General features: G+C 46.0%; 1 protein-coding gene across 1 annotated transcript in view; it reads left to right on the forward strand.

Annotated features, from left to right (window-relative positions):
- CLUH (clustered mitochondria homolog) overlaps positions 1-15,722 on the forward strand; it is a 127,040-nt gene that overhangs the window by 107,579 nt on the left and 3,739 nt on the right. The window contains exons 19-25 of the mRNA XM_032214796.1: positions 1,845-1,984; positions 2,993-3,073; positions 3,970-4,095; positions 7,253-7,374; positions 8,245-8,338; positions 11,951-12,085; positions 13,890-13,963. Of these exons, the coding sequence (XP_032070687.1) occupies positions 1,845-1,984; positions 2,993-3,073; positions 3,970-4,095; positions 7,253-7,374; positions 8,245-8,338; positions 11,951-12,085; positions 13,890-13,963 (772 nt within the window). The remainder of the gene's footprint in view (positions 1-1,844; positions 1,985-2,992; positions 3,074-3,969; positions 4,096-7,252; positions 7,375-8,244; positions 8,339-11,950; positions 12,086-13,889; positions 13,964-15,722) is intronic.

The raw sequence follows: 15,722 nt of genomic DNA on the forward strand, positions 1-15,722 counted from the left end.
CTTCTCATCCAAGAAGCTGCTTCAGCTCTGACTGGTTGGTGGGGAATGGAAGGATTTATATTCCCTGCAGACAGCTGGTCATTTGCATCCTTTTAGAAGGTCATTGAGGCCACTGGGAAGTTTATCTCTGTCCTCAGGTTCATCTGACTGGTGCAAATCGGTTTGGAGCCGCCTTGGAACTGTTGAAAGGACTGTATTGGAGATAGATGATGTTGTATCCCTCCCCCTCTGTCAAAAGAGACCTCTCTCAATAGAGAGGGGAGGGGATTGACATCATCAGCCTACAACACAGTCGTCCTTTCAGCAGTTCCAAGAAGGCTCCACAACCACTCAGGTGGCCCTGAGGACAGAGATAAACCCCCAAGTGGCCTCAACGACTCTCTAAAAGGATGCAAATGACCAGCTGTCTGCAAGAAATATAAATCCTTCCATTCCCCAACATCCAGTCAGAGCTGAAGAAGCTTCTTGGATGAGAAGCAAAACATCTTCAAAAGAAAAAACAAGGAAGTCCAGTTGCCTCCTGAAAAAGCACCTTTGGGACAACCATGACCTGGATGGCTGAGAATCTCCATAGAAAAAGTCAGTTATTTGTTTTATAATAATTTCAGGCACCAGGTTAGAAACCAGGAGGCTGTGAATTAGCATGAAAGCCAGCTGGGTGACTTGTCAGGGGTGGGATTGAAATGTTTTAGCAACTGGTTGTCTGCCCGGTTGCTGAGTGGGTGTGGCCTACTCGGCCTCCTGTACCATGGAGGAGGAGTGTTTTCACCCTCCCCAGGCTCTGGAGGCCCTTCGGAGTCCGGAAACCAGCCCGTTTCTGGACTTCCAGAATTTCCAGGTCGTCTATTTTTTGCCTCTCAGAGCCCCCGCATGGACCCTGCACCTAGCTGGCATCCAAAACGGGCCGTGTGGGGACTCCTGAGAGGGGCAGAGTGGGGTGGGCGGGGCCAGCCAGTTCCTTGCAACTACTGGTTCGGCGAACCAGATGTAAAATTAGCATCCGGTTCGTCTGAACCGGCTGAATTCCACCCCTGGTTGCTGTGGTGGGAAGAATAAGAGGAGAAAGGAACATTAGGTATGTTAGCTGCCCTGAGTTATTTATAAAAATAATAAAGGCAGGGGGAAAAAATAAATAAATGTGCTGAAGTGGGCATGGGAAAATTCTGATCTTCCAGATGCTGCTGAAATTCAGCGTTTCTCATAACTGGATCTGAGCGGAATTTTGTTCCCCACAGAATTAGTGGAAATGTTGAGTTATTGAGCCTTATAACCTGGGTATAAACTAAGGGTGGAAAACCATTGAGGAAGCTCTTAAAGCAGGCCTGGAAGCAACAAATCTCCTCCTTTAAATGCCCCACCGTCGTCAGCTGGCTGGACCAAGTTATCTATCCACTCAGTGATGGGATCCTACTGGTTTTAACAACTGGTTTGGTGATTGGGTGGCATGCATACATGCACAGTTTTGAGAAAAAGTATCTTCTGCATTATTGCTGGGGAGGAAAACAGCTAAGGGCCGCAATCCGCTCTACTGCACGACTCAGCTGAGAAGATAAAGATGCATTAAGCGCAGGGGCGGGCGGGCAGGCCCACTTCATCTTCACAGCGAAGCGGTTCGCTCCCAGCTGATGGTCGGAGCTACCGGTTTGCCCAAAAAGGTCTGAACCGGTAGAATCCCACCCTTGTATCCACTGCTATAAAGATTAGGACCGTGGATTTAAAATGAGCAAGAAGAAGAACCCAGTGTTCCATTAGAAACATGGATTTGCAAACTGGCAGAGAGCTTTCTGCAACCTGGTTTAGTGTCTTAAGGGAAGGAGATCTTATTTTTCCATCTCTCTCCTAAGGTTTCTTGAAAGAGGGTTGTGAATTGATCAGCGAAGCCTTAAACCTGTTCAACAACGTGTACGGCGCGATGCACGTGGAGATCTGTGCCTGCCTTCGGCTGCTGGCGCGCCTGAACTATATCATGGGTGATTATTCAGAGGTACGGAGAAACAGAAACCTTGAGTCTGCTCAAAGCCTCTGTTTATTCTACGGAATCATGAAGAGCCTTGGCAAATCAAGACAAAACATATTGTCAGAGTATATTCATGAACTGGAATGGGGCATAGCAACAAGGTCAGCCAATGGGGGCTGAAACACTTTGGAGTTTGGGCATGGCTTAGCTCTGTAGCTCTGAGTCTGTGCAAAAGCTAAAAACTAGTCTGCTGCTGGAACCAAAACCAATCTGTCTCCTCTCTATCATGTTGGAAGAGCCACTCTTGGTATTGTATATATGTCTCATGTGTTGTGTTATGTACATAAAGAGAAGGTTAATGAATCATGCTGCATCAGTTACCTGTGTGTGTTTTCTGGATTTGGTTTCTGCAGCAAACTCTCTGACACATATACACCTGGTTTTGCATACTTGGCAGAGGGTTCCCTTCTCTCAATCCTAATGATGGATGGGCTTTCCCACTTAGCGTTAGTCGGAAGACATTGCCACAACTTGTAGCATCCATAATTCATGGGCTTTTAACCAATGTTCCCTTCTGTTCTGCCTAACTAGGGGTGTCAAACTCGAGGTCCGTGGGGCGGATCCAGTCTGCGGGGTGCTTAGATCTGGCCCGTGGGGCTGCCCTGGAAACAGCAAAGGACCGAGCCCGCAGTGCCTCTCCAGTGAAAATGGAGCTATGGAGAGCCGTGCGCCGAGCTCCGTTTTCGCTGGCAGATGGCTGCAGGAGGCCATCGCGGCCGAAAATGGAGCTTCGATGAGTGACGGCGAGCTGGCCACGCCCATCCTGGGCAGCACCCCCTCCCGTCCCCCCTGAGGTCAAACACAACCCTGATGCGGCCCTCAATGAAATTGAGTTTGACACCCCTGGTCTAGAGGCTTACAGCAGCTGAAGCCACAATCAGGCTTCCCCTGTACAAAACGGGAGCTTTATGATAAATGTCGGCCACAACAGCTAATTTAGTTTCTCCAATTGCATTTTCTTCTTTTTTTTTTTAGGCCTTAAGCAATCAACAGAAAGCGGTGCTAATGAGTGAAAGGGTCCTGGGCATTGAGCATCCCAACACAATCCAAGAATATGTAAGTAGCATAACAAAGCAGAGAGGGCTGGTGGGAAGAAGCGGGTTGCTTTCTCTCCCTGCCATAGTGGAGACCTAAAAAAAAATGTGATCCATCTCAAGCACAAAGTCCAGAAGTGGTTTCCAAGTAGAGGCAAAAGTCATTGCATTTTCTTTGATCAAAGCAAGTCAGTTTAGCCGTCTCTGCTAACTCCACCCATGAAACGTCGTTTTGGGTTTTACCAATTAGATAGATTCATTGTTGTTGTTGTTGTTGTTATTATTATTATTATTATTATTATTATTATTATTATTATTATTTATTTGTCTTGTATGCCGCCCACTCCCGGAGGACTCCGGGCGGCTCACAAAAGACAAGGGAAATGGGGGAACGAGACAAAGACAACATATTAAAAACAAAACCAACATTCACAATTTCCGTGGAGGCAGATGCTTCTCAGCTCCCCCCAGCCTGCTGGAGCAGCCAGGACTTGGTGGCTTTGCGGAAGGCCGGGAGGGTAGTAAGGGTCCAGATCTCAACAGGGAGCTCGTTCCAGAGGGCCGGAGCTGCAACAGAGAAGGCTCTCCCCCGGGGAGTTGCCAGCTGACATTGACTGGCAGATGGCCAATACATTGTTATCGAAATGGCTACTTTATATTGTTATGTAACAGTAAAAAGTTCACGTTTGATGCTATTGTCTTATCCTACTACACCAAAGGGAGTTGGAAATCAAAGGGGCTTTTCTTTTGTCCTACACTTTTCCTTCCCTTATTTTCCTAATATTTTTCTTGGTAATTTTTGTATTTTATATCATAAACTAAGAATTTAAAAAAAGGATTCAATCCAGAGGACACCCTGGTAGGTCAGCCGTTGTGTGTCTGAGCCTCTCTCCCCTTCCCTCCTTCCTTCCTTTACAGATGCATCTTGCTTTGTACTGCTTTGCAAACAGCCAGTTGTCCACAGCACTCAATCTACTGTACCGCGCACGCTACCTCATGCTGTTGGTATTTGGGGAGGATCACCCAGAGATGGCCCTTTTGGATGTAAGTCACCTCTTCAGCTTACCGATGCTCTGAAAAATATGGATTTTTTTCCTCCCAGGTTTTGATGCTCATGGGGTTTGTGGTCTTAGGAGGGAAAGTTCCCCTAGAGCAGGGGTAGGCTGGATCGGGCCCGTAGGGAGCTCAAGGCCCGTGGGCCAGATGCAGTCCAAGGGGTGCTTAAATCTGACGAATCTGCAGAAGAAGAGACTCTTCTGCAGATTCTCCGGTGCAAAGAATATGTTGCACCCAGTGGGTAGGAAATGATCCACCTCTTGGCTCCCCGGGGATCGCTGGAGGGTTTTGTGGGGGTAAATAACACACACACACACACACACACACACACACACACAGAGGCTTAGCCATCTCTTCCAACCGTGCTTCACTCATAGTTTTCTGCTCTGCCTGACCTGTTTTGGAAAATAAAAATTGTAACTCCCTTGTAGCTGCTTATGCTCCCCCTGGGGCGAATGTTGGCATCCTGATTCAGTTCAGTGATTCATGTCATTCTTTGTCTTAATCAGATCTAACAATCCAGGACTGCTTGCAGTCCCCAAGCTCTTTTTTTTTTTAACAGACACCAAAATTCCAAATATTGTTAGTAAATTGTAGTTTTGATGCAGTGGAAGGGAGAGACCATTAGCTAAATAACTGGAGAGAAGCCAGAGTAGCAGAGCTGGAAGGAGTTTGGAGGTCCAACCTTCAGTAGGAAATACCATATTGGACAAGAGGTTATCCAACGTCTTCTTAAAAACTTCTAGCATTGGAGCATTCACAATTCTGGAGGCAATCCACTCATTAGTTGTTCTAACTGTCAGGAAATTTCTCCTTAGTTCTAAGTTGCTTCTCTCCTTGATTAGTTTCCACCCATTGCTTCTTGTTCTACCCTCAGGTGCTTTGGAGAATAGCTTGACTCCCTCTTCTTTGTGGCAGCCCCTGAGATATTGGAAGACTGCTATAATGTCTCCCCTAGTCCTTTTTTTCATTAAACTAGACATACCCAGTTCCTGCAACCATTCTTCATATGTTTTTGTCTCCAGTCCCCTAATCATCTTTGTTGCTCTTCTCTTCACTCTTGAATTTAATTTGTTTTAAAATGCAGTGTTCCAATATCTCAGGAGCTGCTACAAAGAAGAGGGAGTCAAGCTATTCTCCAAAGCACCTGAGGCTTCGACTCCCAGAATTCCCCAGCCAACATGGAATTAATTAAAGGGAATTAAAGTGCTTTTAGTTCAGAGGACTGTTACTGTTTGTGTCTGGCCCAAGGAACCACGAATGACATGGGGAATTACTACAGAGTAGTTCCTTTATTGTTGCTTAGGAATCTTGCTAGACTAAAACACCAAAATACAAAAAAGATGTGGAGACTCTAGAAAGAGTGCAGAGAAGAGCAACAGATGATTAAGGGAGTGGAGGCTAAAACATATGAAGAACAGCTGCAGGAACTGAGTATGTCTAGTTTAATAGAAAGAAGGACTAGGGGAGACATGATAGCAATCTTCCAATATCTCAGGGGCTGCCACAAAGAAGAGGGAGTCAAACTATTCTCCAAAGCAGCTGAGGGCAGGACAAGAAGCAATGGGTGGAAACTAATTAAGGAGAGAAGCAACCTAGAACTATGGAGGAGAAGTTGTGAATGCTCCAACACTGGAGGTTTCTAAGAAGAGATTGGACAACCATTTGTCTGAAGTGGTGTAGGGTTTCCTGCCTGAGCAGGAAGTTGATCACATGACCTTGGGACAGTATAATTGTCATAAGTACCTGCCAGTTGCCAAGCTTCTGAATTTTGATCACGTGATATGAGGTTGCTACAACAATCCTAAGGGTGAAAAACAGAAGTTAATTTTTTCGGTGCCATTGCAACTTCAGACGGGCATTAAATGAACTAAGTCGAGGTCTACCGGTGTTTTGCCAATGAAGCAGCTAAATCTTTAAACTAACTTGGTTAACTCTGTTGTATAAGCAGAACTTTAAAAATTGGGAAAGGTTAGGCCAGAAATAACAGCATCAAATTGCCAATTCTTTGTTCCAACTTTGATCTTACACCCAAACCTGGTGTTTTGTATAAGTAGTCCTCGGCTTGCAACCATTCATTTAGTGTCCATTTGAAGTCACGGGAGCACTGAAAAACAACTTGTGACCAATCCTCACACTTAACAATTGTTGCAGCATCCCCCACATTCATGTGATCAAACTTCGGGTGCTTGGCAACTGGCATGTAGTTTCAACAGTTGCACTGTCTTGGGACCATGTGATCACTTTTTGCGACTTGCCCAGCCGGCTTCCAACAAGCAAAGTCCACAGGGGAAGCCAGATTCGCTTAATGACCATGTGATTCACTTAACTGCAGAGATTCACTTAATAACCATGATTTAAAAAGTTATAAAATTGGTGCACCACTCACTTGAGAAATACTTTGCTTAGTGTTGTGGCCCAGCAGAGCCGGCAGCAGATTCGGACAGTGAGGAGGTTGGGGAGGAAGATGGGCCAGTCCTGGAATCTGGGGAAGGCTCTGATGAGGGCTCTGTGTCGGAGGCAAAGAGGGGGCCAAGGCCTTCCGACAGTTATCGTCTGCCTTCGGAATCAGACATCAGTGAGGCAAATGAACAGCTGGAGCCTGTTCCCAGCACGCGCATGTGCAGAGTTGCCAGACGAAGGAAACAGCTAAAGAACAGGGGTTGACTTGGGAGTAAGGCCACAGGTGGACGATGAATGGCCCCTCCCAGAGGAAATAAAAAAGGAGCAAAAGGGGAGTGGAGTTTGCAGGAGACGATTAGTTCGCTTAATTGGTTTGTGACTCTCTGAGACTCCTTGCCAGGTTTTGCAGGTATGGGCCTGGCAGCTCTCCAAGCCAGATAAGGTCTGTGATTGTAAATCCTCCCTTGAAAAACTTTGGTGGATGCGAATGAGCAGAATTCACAATCAATTAATAAAAGGTTTTTTTGTCGGGACAAGGAGTTTGCTTCATGCTCTTGGGAAGCCTTGGTCAGAACACTTAGTGACAGAATTTATGGCCCCAAATGTAGTCAGAAGTCAAGGACTACTTGTATGTTGAGATGGACATCTTTGACGGTCCTTTTACCCTTCTGTGATTCTGTATATAGAAGAGCTGAAAGTTTGCCCTGTTAGGCTCTAACTGGCACCTGATTTTCTTTCCTAGAACAATATTGGCCTGGTCCTCCATGGAGTTATGGAATACGACCTCTCACTGCGATTCCTGGAGAACGCGCTTGTGATCAACTCCAAGTTCCACGGGGCCAAGTCCCTAAAAGTTGCACTGAGGTGAGATTCTTCTTCCCAGGAGCGTCAACAGGTGACAACAGAAAACACCCATCCTCTGTAGAAACTTGCATGAATCTATTCAGGGTATGCCAGCAACACGTAGAGGTACCTGAAACTGAAAGTGTTCAAACACACACACACACACACACACACACATGAGAGAGAGACACACACAGACAGACAGACAGTGATTGGCCCAAAGTTACTTTAGCCGCCTTCCATGCCTAAGGTCTCAAAGTCTCCTGGTGATTGGCCCAAAGCAGGCATCAGCAACCTGTGGCTCTGGAGCCGCATGTGGCTCTTTCATCTCTCTGCTGTGGCCCCCTGTTGCCGGTCGGCTGCACAATTGATAGGGCTTTCGGTTAGGACAGGTAGAGAAAAAGGTCACCATGCTAGGTGGAGACTCTATGGTGGGGAAACCAGACTTCCGGTCGTCTCCAGAATTGAACAAGGGGCTTCCGGTTAGAACATTTGTGGCTATTTGAGTGCTTAAGGTTGCCGACTCCTGGCCCAAAGCCACCTTTCATGCCTAAAGAGGGACTAGAACTCCTAGTCTATTAGTGAATGGCTCAAAGTCACCCAGCCATCTTTCATGCCTAAGGCAGGATTAGAACTCACAGTCTCTTCATGATTGGCTCAAAGCCACCCAGCTAGCTGGCAAGGGGCTTGAACTTACGGTCTCTTGCTTTCTAGCCTGGTGCCTTAACCCCTAGACCAAACTGGCTCTTAAGTAGGCTACCTCTAAGAGATGTTAAGTATCCACTCTTCCACCCCAGGCAGTTTCGCCCTTCTCATTGTCCCACACACGCTTTTCTTTCAGTGATGCGTAGAAACTTTTCCCCATCTTCTGTTCTTCTGTCTGTCTTTCAGCCATCACTTGGTAGCCCGGGTCTATGAGAGTAAAGCTGAATTTCGGTCAGCACTGCAGCACGAGAAAGAAGGCTACACAATTTATAAAAACCAGGTTGGATTTTGTTTTTTCTTTTCCTTGCTTGGCTTAATAGAGTGAGGACGTCTTCCGTCCTTTCAAAACTAATCTGCAGGTTACTAAGCAATGTACTTTGAAAGGAGTGGTTCTACCAGGCATTCGCAACCAGGCGGGATCTGTCAAGAGTTTGTTGCAGAAAAATCAAACGCAGAAAGCACACACAGATAACTGATTCAGCTGGATACATTAACTTCTTTATATACATAATAACAGATGAATAAATGACCAATACCAATAGTGGATTCTTTCAATGTGGTAGAAGCTACAAGCAGAACACGAGCAGGAGAAAACAGTCTCGGTTCAGAGCAGACAAAGTTCAGTCTTGTTTCAGTTTCGATTCTCAGCACAGACTCAGATCTATTTGAACTCCCATTGGCTGACTTAGTTGCTATGCCTATTCATTGGCTGGCCTTGCCCCCATGTCTCTTCCAGTCATGAATATTCTAACAAGATCCAGTCGTACAATGTTCACAATCAAGGGGGGTGGGGAATGGTTGAGAAACAGGAAAGTGATCAACAAGTGCCGTATTTGTTGGAGTATAAGACGCACCTTTCCCCCCAAAAAAGAGGGTGAAAATCTGGGTACTTCTTATACACTGAATGCACCATTTTCCCGAAACCCCTCCCCCTTTGCAAAAATGGATGTGCATAGCCTTTAGGAGGCTTCCAGACTGCTCCTGGGGGCTGGGGAGGGCAAAAATGAGTGAAAAATGGGCTGGTTTTTGCTCATTTTTGCCCCCCCCCCAGGCCCCAGGAGCACTTTACAAGCCTCCTAAAGGCTATGTATGCCCATTTTTTTACCAAAAAATGGGTCCATTTTTGTGAAAAACGGGCCATTTTGGGGAGATCTGCAGAGTGCAAAAACTTTTTTTTTAATTCACAATCTTGGTGCATCTTATACTCTGGTGCTTCTTATACTCTGAAAAATATGGTACGTTGGACGTCAGGTAGAAAGGATCCAATACAAATTGTGTAGTTAGCACTTGTTAAGCAGGGTGGGGGCTCAAGTGAGTGGGCCGCTGAGCAGGAGTTTAGCAAGCCCATGTTCGAGCCCTGTGTGCTGCTGTGGAGTGAGGTTGAGCTCTCATCCTTCACTCCGGCTTCTTCCGGGGACATGAAAGTCGTCCCCCAACTGGGCGTCCCCAAGGTGAACGTGATGTCACCAGCTAATCCTTTCAACCCAGAAGTGGTTCCCAATCCTTTCAACCCAGAAGTGTCTCAGTCCAAGCTGGGATTCCCTTACCTTCCCTACCAGTTCGCAAATCTGTGCAGCACTCGCGCATTACGTCGGGGTGGGTGGGCGGAGCCTCCGCAGCCGCCGCTACCAGTCCGACCGAACTGGTGAGAACCAGCTGGAAAAAAAAAAAGCACTTGTTTAAATGTTAGGATCTGTGGACAGCCTATTTGCGAACCGAGTGGGATTCCTTCCTCTTTTATGGTTGTTCTGTGTATTTGAAAAAGAAAACTTTGAAAAGAAAATGGGCGGGCCCTTCCCCAAAATGTACTTCCTTCATGCTGTACAGAAACAGTAGTTGGGCAAATTGGAGATGTCTTAGAGCTGGGGTCTCCAACCTTGGCAACTTAAAGTCTGGAGGACTTCAACTCCCAGCTGGGGGATTCTGGGTGTTGAGGTTCTCCAGGCTTTAACTTGCCAAGATTGGATACCCCTGTCTTAGAGACTATTGACCTCTGAAGAGCACAAAACATTTTTTCTCTCTCTGCTGTTTTATGAGATTGCAGCTGCAGACACGTTAGGCCCCATACTTAGTTACCCACTGAGTAGAAGAAAAAATTGCTCCGAATGCACAGCGGTATTTTATTATTCCGCCCACCATGCCTCCAGGCAGATTACAAATAGAACAGTAAAATCATATAAAAGTTATCATGAAAAACAAAGTTCACAGCCAGATTAAAACAAAGAGAAAAAAAAAATAATTGTAGTGGAAGAAACCTCAGACCCAACAACCAATTGCTGGGTTGTATGTAACCGTCCTGCCTCCTCAAGCAAGTTGGCAGAGCCAGGTTTTAGCTAGGAAAGTGGGGCACTGCTCACCTCCATGGGCAAACCGTTCCTGTTCTGACCCAGCTCCCCAAACACGACAAACCCTCAGAAGTGAACTCAAAGATCCCCTCATTAGGAGCCCCGGCAACTCAGGCTGACCCGTCCGTCCGGTAGGGAGATGAATTGTATGCCGCATCTATTCACCTCCATCCCCTGCCTTTTATCCCCAGAGCTAGGGTGGGGCTTCGCTAGCAGTGGCGACTCTTCCATCCCAAGGATCAGCCCATAGATTTCCACTGCTCTCCTCTCCTCTGCCTTCTGCTCATCCATGTGTCAGGCACTGGACCCAGCTGTTCCTCACTTCCTCATCAGCCACCTCCAGACCTGGGGGCTGTTGACTCTGGACAGCCCAGGCTCCATCTCTTTCTCTATCTCTGACAGCTCCATTCCCACTCCCCCCCTCGGAGCCCTCAGGTTGCCTTGATTATGGCCCTGACTCCCACGCCTCCTCCTCCTCCTCTGATTTGGCTGCTGGAGGAACCGGCGGGCGACAGTCCACAATAATTCCATAGGAAGGTGGGGCCACAGCCGAGAAGGTTCTCTCTTTAGACTCTGCCAGTCAAACGTCTTTAACCAGCAGCATCCTCAATATTACCTGCCCACCTGCCCAGGTGGGATGTGTCGATTAATTGAGACAAGATACTTCCTCAGATAACTTGATCTCATGCCCTGAAGAGCTTTGAAGCTAATGACCAACATCTTAAATTGGACCCAGAAGCAAACTGGCATTCAATGCAGCTTCCTTGGCAGAGGTGTTACATGCACAACGAAAAGTGAGCCCCCGTGGCACGGTGGTTAGAATGCAATATTGCATATCTGCCCACTGCCGGGAGTTTGATCCTGACCAATTCAAGTTGACTCCATCCTTCCGAGGCGGGTAAAATGAGGACCCAGATTGTTGAGGGCAATATGATGAGTCTGTAAACCGCTTAGAGAGGGCTGTAAAGCACTACGAAGTAATATAGAAGTCTAAGGGCTATTGCTATTGCTCGTGCCACTGCATTCTGCTGTCAGGCCTGCAGTTTTCTTTTGGATCTTTGGTCTGCCACATTTTCTATTATTCTATTATGCGTGTTTGTATTGTGGGAAAATGGGAGGGAGGATTGTACAGAGTTACTTACTGTGTAGCCAAAACAAAATTCTTTCTTGAAAGCCAAGGTCATCCTTTGTCTCTGCACCTCTGCACCTGACCGGAATTGGATGGGTGGAACTGCCAGCATGGCAGTGGGAGATTGGACCATGGGATGGACTTGTGAGTGTGGGGGCAAGAATTTGAATGTTCAACGAGGTAGGGAAAACCTAGGTAGGGTTTTCCCAGATGTGCCAACATGGCTCTCTTAATAAATTGGAACTTTGGGCAATACTTTGCCTTGGACTCTGATTTAATTTTGGATGCTATTTGGAACTCTGACAACTGAACCAGCTGCAGCTTCCGGATGCTCTTCGAGGGTAACTCCATGTAGAGCACATTGCAGTTGGTTTCCTCTTAATTCTTCTTTTGATGCACCTGTGTCTTTTCTGCCTAGCTTGGTGAGCATCACGAGAAGACCAAAGAAAGCTCGGAGTACTTGAAATATTTGACTCAACAAGCTGTGGCCCTCCAACGCACAATGAATGAGATCTACAAAAACGGATCCAACGCCAACATTATGCCCTTGAAAGTGAGTTGTTGAAAGTTGTCCCGTATCATAGGGGTCCCCACACACACCCCACCCTGCTCCATGGACCGGCACCGGATCCGCAGCATGCCAGAAACCGGTCTGCGCAAACAAGCGAAACCCCATCGAAGGGATGCAGGCAGTACATGAAACCACGCCCCCTCCGGTCCACGGAGAAACCGCTCTCCATGGAACCGTTCCCTGGTGCCCAAAAGGTTGGGGGCTACGGCCCTACCAGGGATGTCAGAGATGGACCAACCCAATCTCTCCCATTTTCACTGGTGGAGTGGCCAGTCTAATTTTGGAAAGTAACCTGTGCAATGTACCATATTTTTCGGAGTCTAAGACGCACCATGATTTTGAAGAGGTAATTTTTTTAAAAAAGGTTTTGCACTGTGCAGGCCTCCCAAACCCTCTGCATGCCTCGTTTTTTGCAAAAAAAAAAAAAAAAAAAGGCATACAGAGCTTTGGGAGGCTTATAGAGTGCTCTTGGGGGCTGGAGGGGGCCAAAAATGAGCAAAAAAACGGCCCATTTTTTCCCCAAAAGGCCCATTTTTTGCAAAACAAAAGGGCATGCAGAGGCTTTGGGAGGCTTGTAGAGTGCTCCTGGGGGGGCCAAAAACGCCCTGTTTTTTGCTCTTTTTTTTTTGCCCTCCCCAGCTCCCAGCAGCACTCTGGAAGCCTCCTAAAGGCTAAGCACGTCCATTTTTGCAAAGGGAGCGGGGTTTCGATAGGCCAAAATGCTGTATTCAGTGTATAGGACGCACCCAGATTTTCACCCTCTTTTTTGAGGGAAAAAGGTGCATCTTATACTCCCAAAAATACGGTACTTCAACAAGCTTGTCCAGTTTATTCTCCGCCGTTGTTATTGGGGGGGGGGGGGTGTTTTATAGCTGGGAGAATCCATGTTGGTTGCAGCCCCTTCTTGACTAGTCTCGGCCATATCTCGTGGTGCTTCAACAGGTTCCCCAATCACATCTGGGCTCTAAGAGCCCCTCAATATTGCAAAATCAAATTTGAGGACAGAATGTTATTTTTCAGTAAGGAGAGGTGTGGTGGCCTAGAGGTGGAGCTCTCGCCTTGCAATCAGGAGGCTGTGAGTTCCAGCCTAGATAGAGGCAGATATTTCTATCTCTGGACACACTGAGACTATACCTGCTGAACAAAACTCCGCACTGGCAACAGATAGAGCATCCGGCCATTAAAAAACTCTCCTAGCTTCATTCAGTTGCTCAGACTCTAGCTTGCAAGGGATTATAGGGTCATTAAATGAAGAGGATGATGATGATGATGATTGTTGTTTTTCAGTAGCAACATTTCCCGGGGGGGGGGGGGCATGTAAATAAAAATTAAGAGTTCTACGAAGCATTTCTTAGACATAATATTTCACATTTATGTTGCCTTAACTATTGGCAATTCCAAATTAAAAAAATGGGCTTCAGATTTTTGCTCTGCGCTTGCAGGAACATCACCACCACAGGAAGGGAAGAATTTCTGTCTTTCAGTTGAAAGACGTTGAAGATAGAGTAGCCAGCTTTTTGGTTGAGCATGGATTTGAACACAGCTCCCTTCCCCAAAACAAAACATATTCATGCTTTTGTCCCAAAGCTGCTTTCCAAAAGGCAAGTGGATTTGTCTGTGTGTGAGAGGGTGTGTTTTCTTCTGAAAACATTTTGCTTCTCATCCAAGAAGCTTCTTCAGTTCTGAGTTAGAACAGAAGAAGCTCCTTGGATGAGAAGCAAAACGTGAATTTGGGTGGTCGTCTTTTCTTAACGTGGCACTAAACTCGGCTTGTTCCATGTCCCAGTTCACAGCTCCCAGCATGGCCAGCGTCTTAGAGCAGCTGAATATTATCAATGGAATCCTCTTCATTCCACTAAGGTAAGGAATCCGGATGACACTCACTGCCTAACGTTGCTTCACTTCAGGCCAAATAGCAGGCGCAGTTCTCTTGAGGAAGCGTCCGTAAAGTTTGCAAGTTGTACATAAGGGGTGGAAGTTGGGCAGAGAGAAATCTCTTCAGGGCTCGGGGTGTTTGGACTGGTTTGAATTTTGTCTTGAATTTTTTCCTCCTATTTCTCTTCCAAACATCCCTTTTGTCCTCTTACCTGCTTTCAGCCTTTGTTCCTAACTTGTAAACCGTAGTAGACTTTCCCAGGATGCTGTTGAGTTTATCCGTTAAAATAAAAGCATGTCTTGGGGCATATTTTTTTTACTACATACAACTCGCTTGCACAAAATTCTGCTGCCAGATATTGATTGGCCGCCATAAATAACATTTTAATGAGTTATAACACACACAGACATGATCAGTAGAGTAAGAAGATCTCACCTCCACTCCATTTATGTATTGGTTTCTATTTTGCCCAGGTTTTGTTAACTTTTAATGCTCACTTTTTCCTGTGACATCTTAATATTTTATATTGCTATTTTTATGATGTGAATTGCCTAGAGTAGCTCAACTTTGGCATATAAATTTAATAAGTAAATGTATCTATATCTATCAATCTATATCCTCTATTTAAAAGAACTCATCAGATTTATCTATCATCTATTTATCTCTATTATCTCTGTCTGTCTATCTATCTGTCATCTATCTATCATCTATCTATATCTATGTCTGTCTGTCATCTATCATCTCTGTCTGTCATCTATATCTGTTATCTATCTGTCTGTCTGTCATCTATCATCTCTGTCTGTCATCTATATCTATCTGTCATATGTCTGTCTGTCTGTCTATAGCTATCTATCTGTCTATCATCTCTGTCTGTCTATCTATCTGTCTGTCATCTATATCTATCTATCTGTCATCTATCTGTGTCTGTTATCTATCATCTCTATCCGTCATCTATCTATCTATCTATCTATCTATCTATCTATCTATCTATCTATCTATCTATCTATCTATCTATCTATTTTAGCTATCTGTCTGTCTGTCTGTCTATCATCTATCTAAAAGAACCGATCAGATTTATCTATCCATCTACCCAAACTCTGCAGTGGACCATCACTAATTTCTTTCAGTGAGGTGCTGTTTCTTTTTATATTTATTAATTTTTGAAATTCATTGGCCACCCATCTTACCGCAGGGTAACTCTGTTACACACATGAGGCTCCCAGGTTCAGCTGACAGTCGTTCACTCACACACTCACAGCCCTGGAAAATGCCCCCCCCCCTCCCAACAAATCTCTTTCAACCAAACACTGAGACCCAAATAATTCTTTCGAGGATAGGGAGGCCCAGTGAATTTAAAATAATAGCAAAACTTTATTGCTTGTCATGTAGATAACTTGCTCTTTCCCACATGTACACACATACATTCCTCCACATTTACTTACACACTCAACTAGGCAGGCAGGCACGAGCCAGAGAGAAAGAAGCTGCCATGCCGGGATCCGAAGAAGACTCAGAGTGGGTGGGCTTTTGGGACCCCTTTTATCCTTTGAAGACCTTGCTGTGTTCGTTCACAAGAGTGACAGCTACTCTTGCCCCATTGATTTACAAGTCTGTTAGATATGCAGGGGTCTTGGAGAGGGTTTTGCGGATCTGGCAGCAGATTCAAACAGTGAGGAAGTTGGGGAGGAACATGGGCCAGTCCTGGAGTCTGGCGAAGGCTCGGACGAGGGCTCTGCCAGAGCC

The sequence above is a fragment of the Thamnophis elegans genome, chromosome 4 (genome assembly GCF_009769535.1).
Source record: "Thamnophis elegans isolate rThaEle1 chromosome 4, rThaEle1.pri, whole genome shotgun sequence".
NCBI lineage: Eukaryota > Metazoa > Chordata > Lepidosauria > Squamata > Colubridae > Thamnophis > Thamnophis elegans.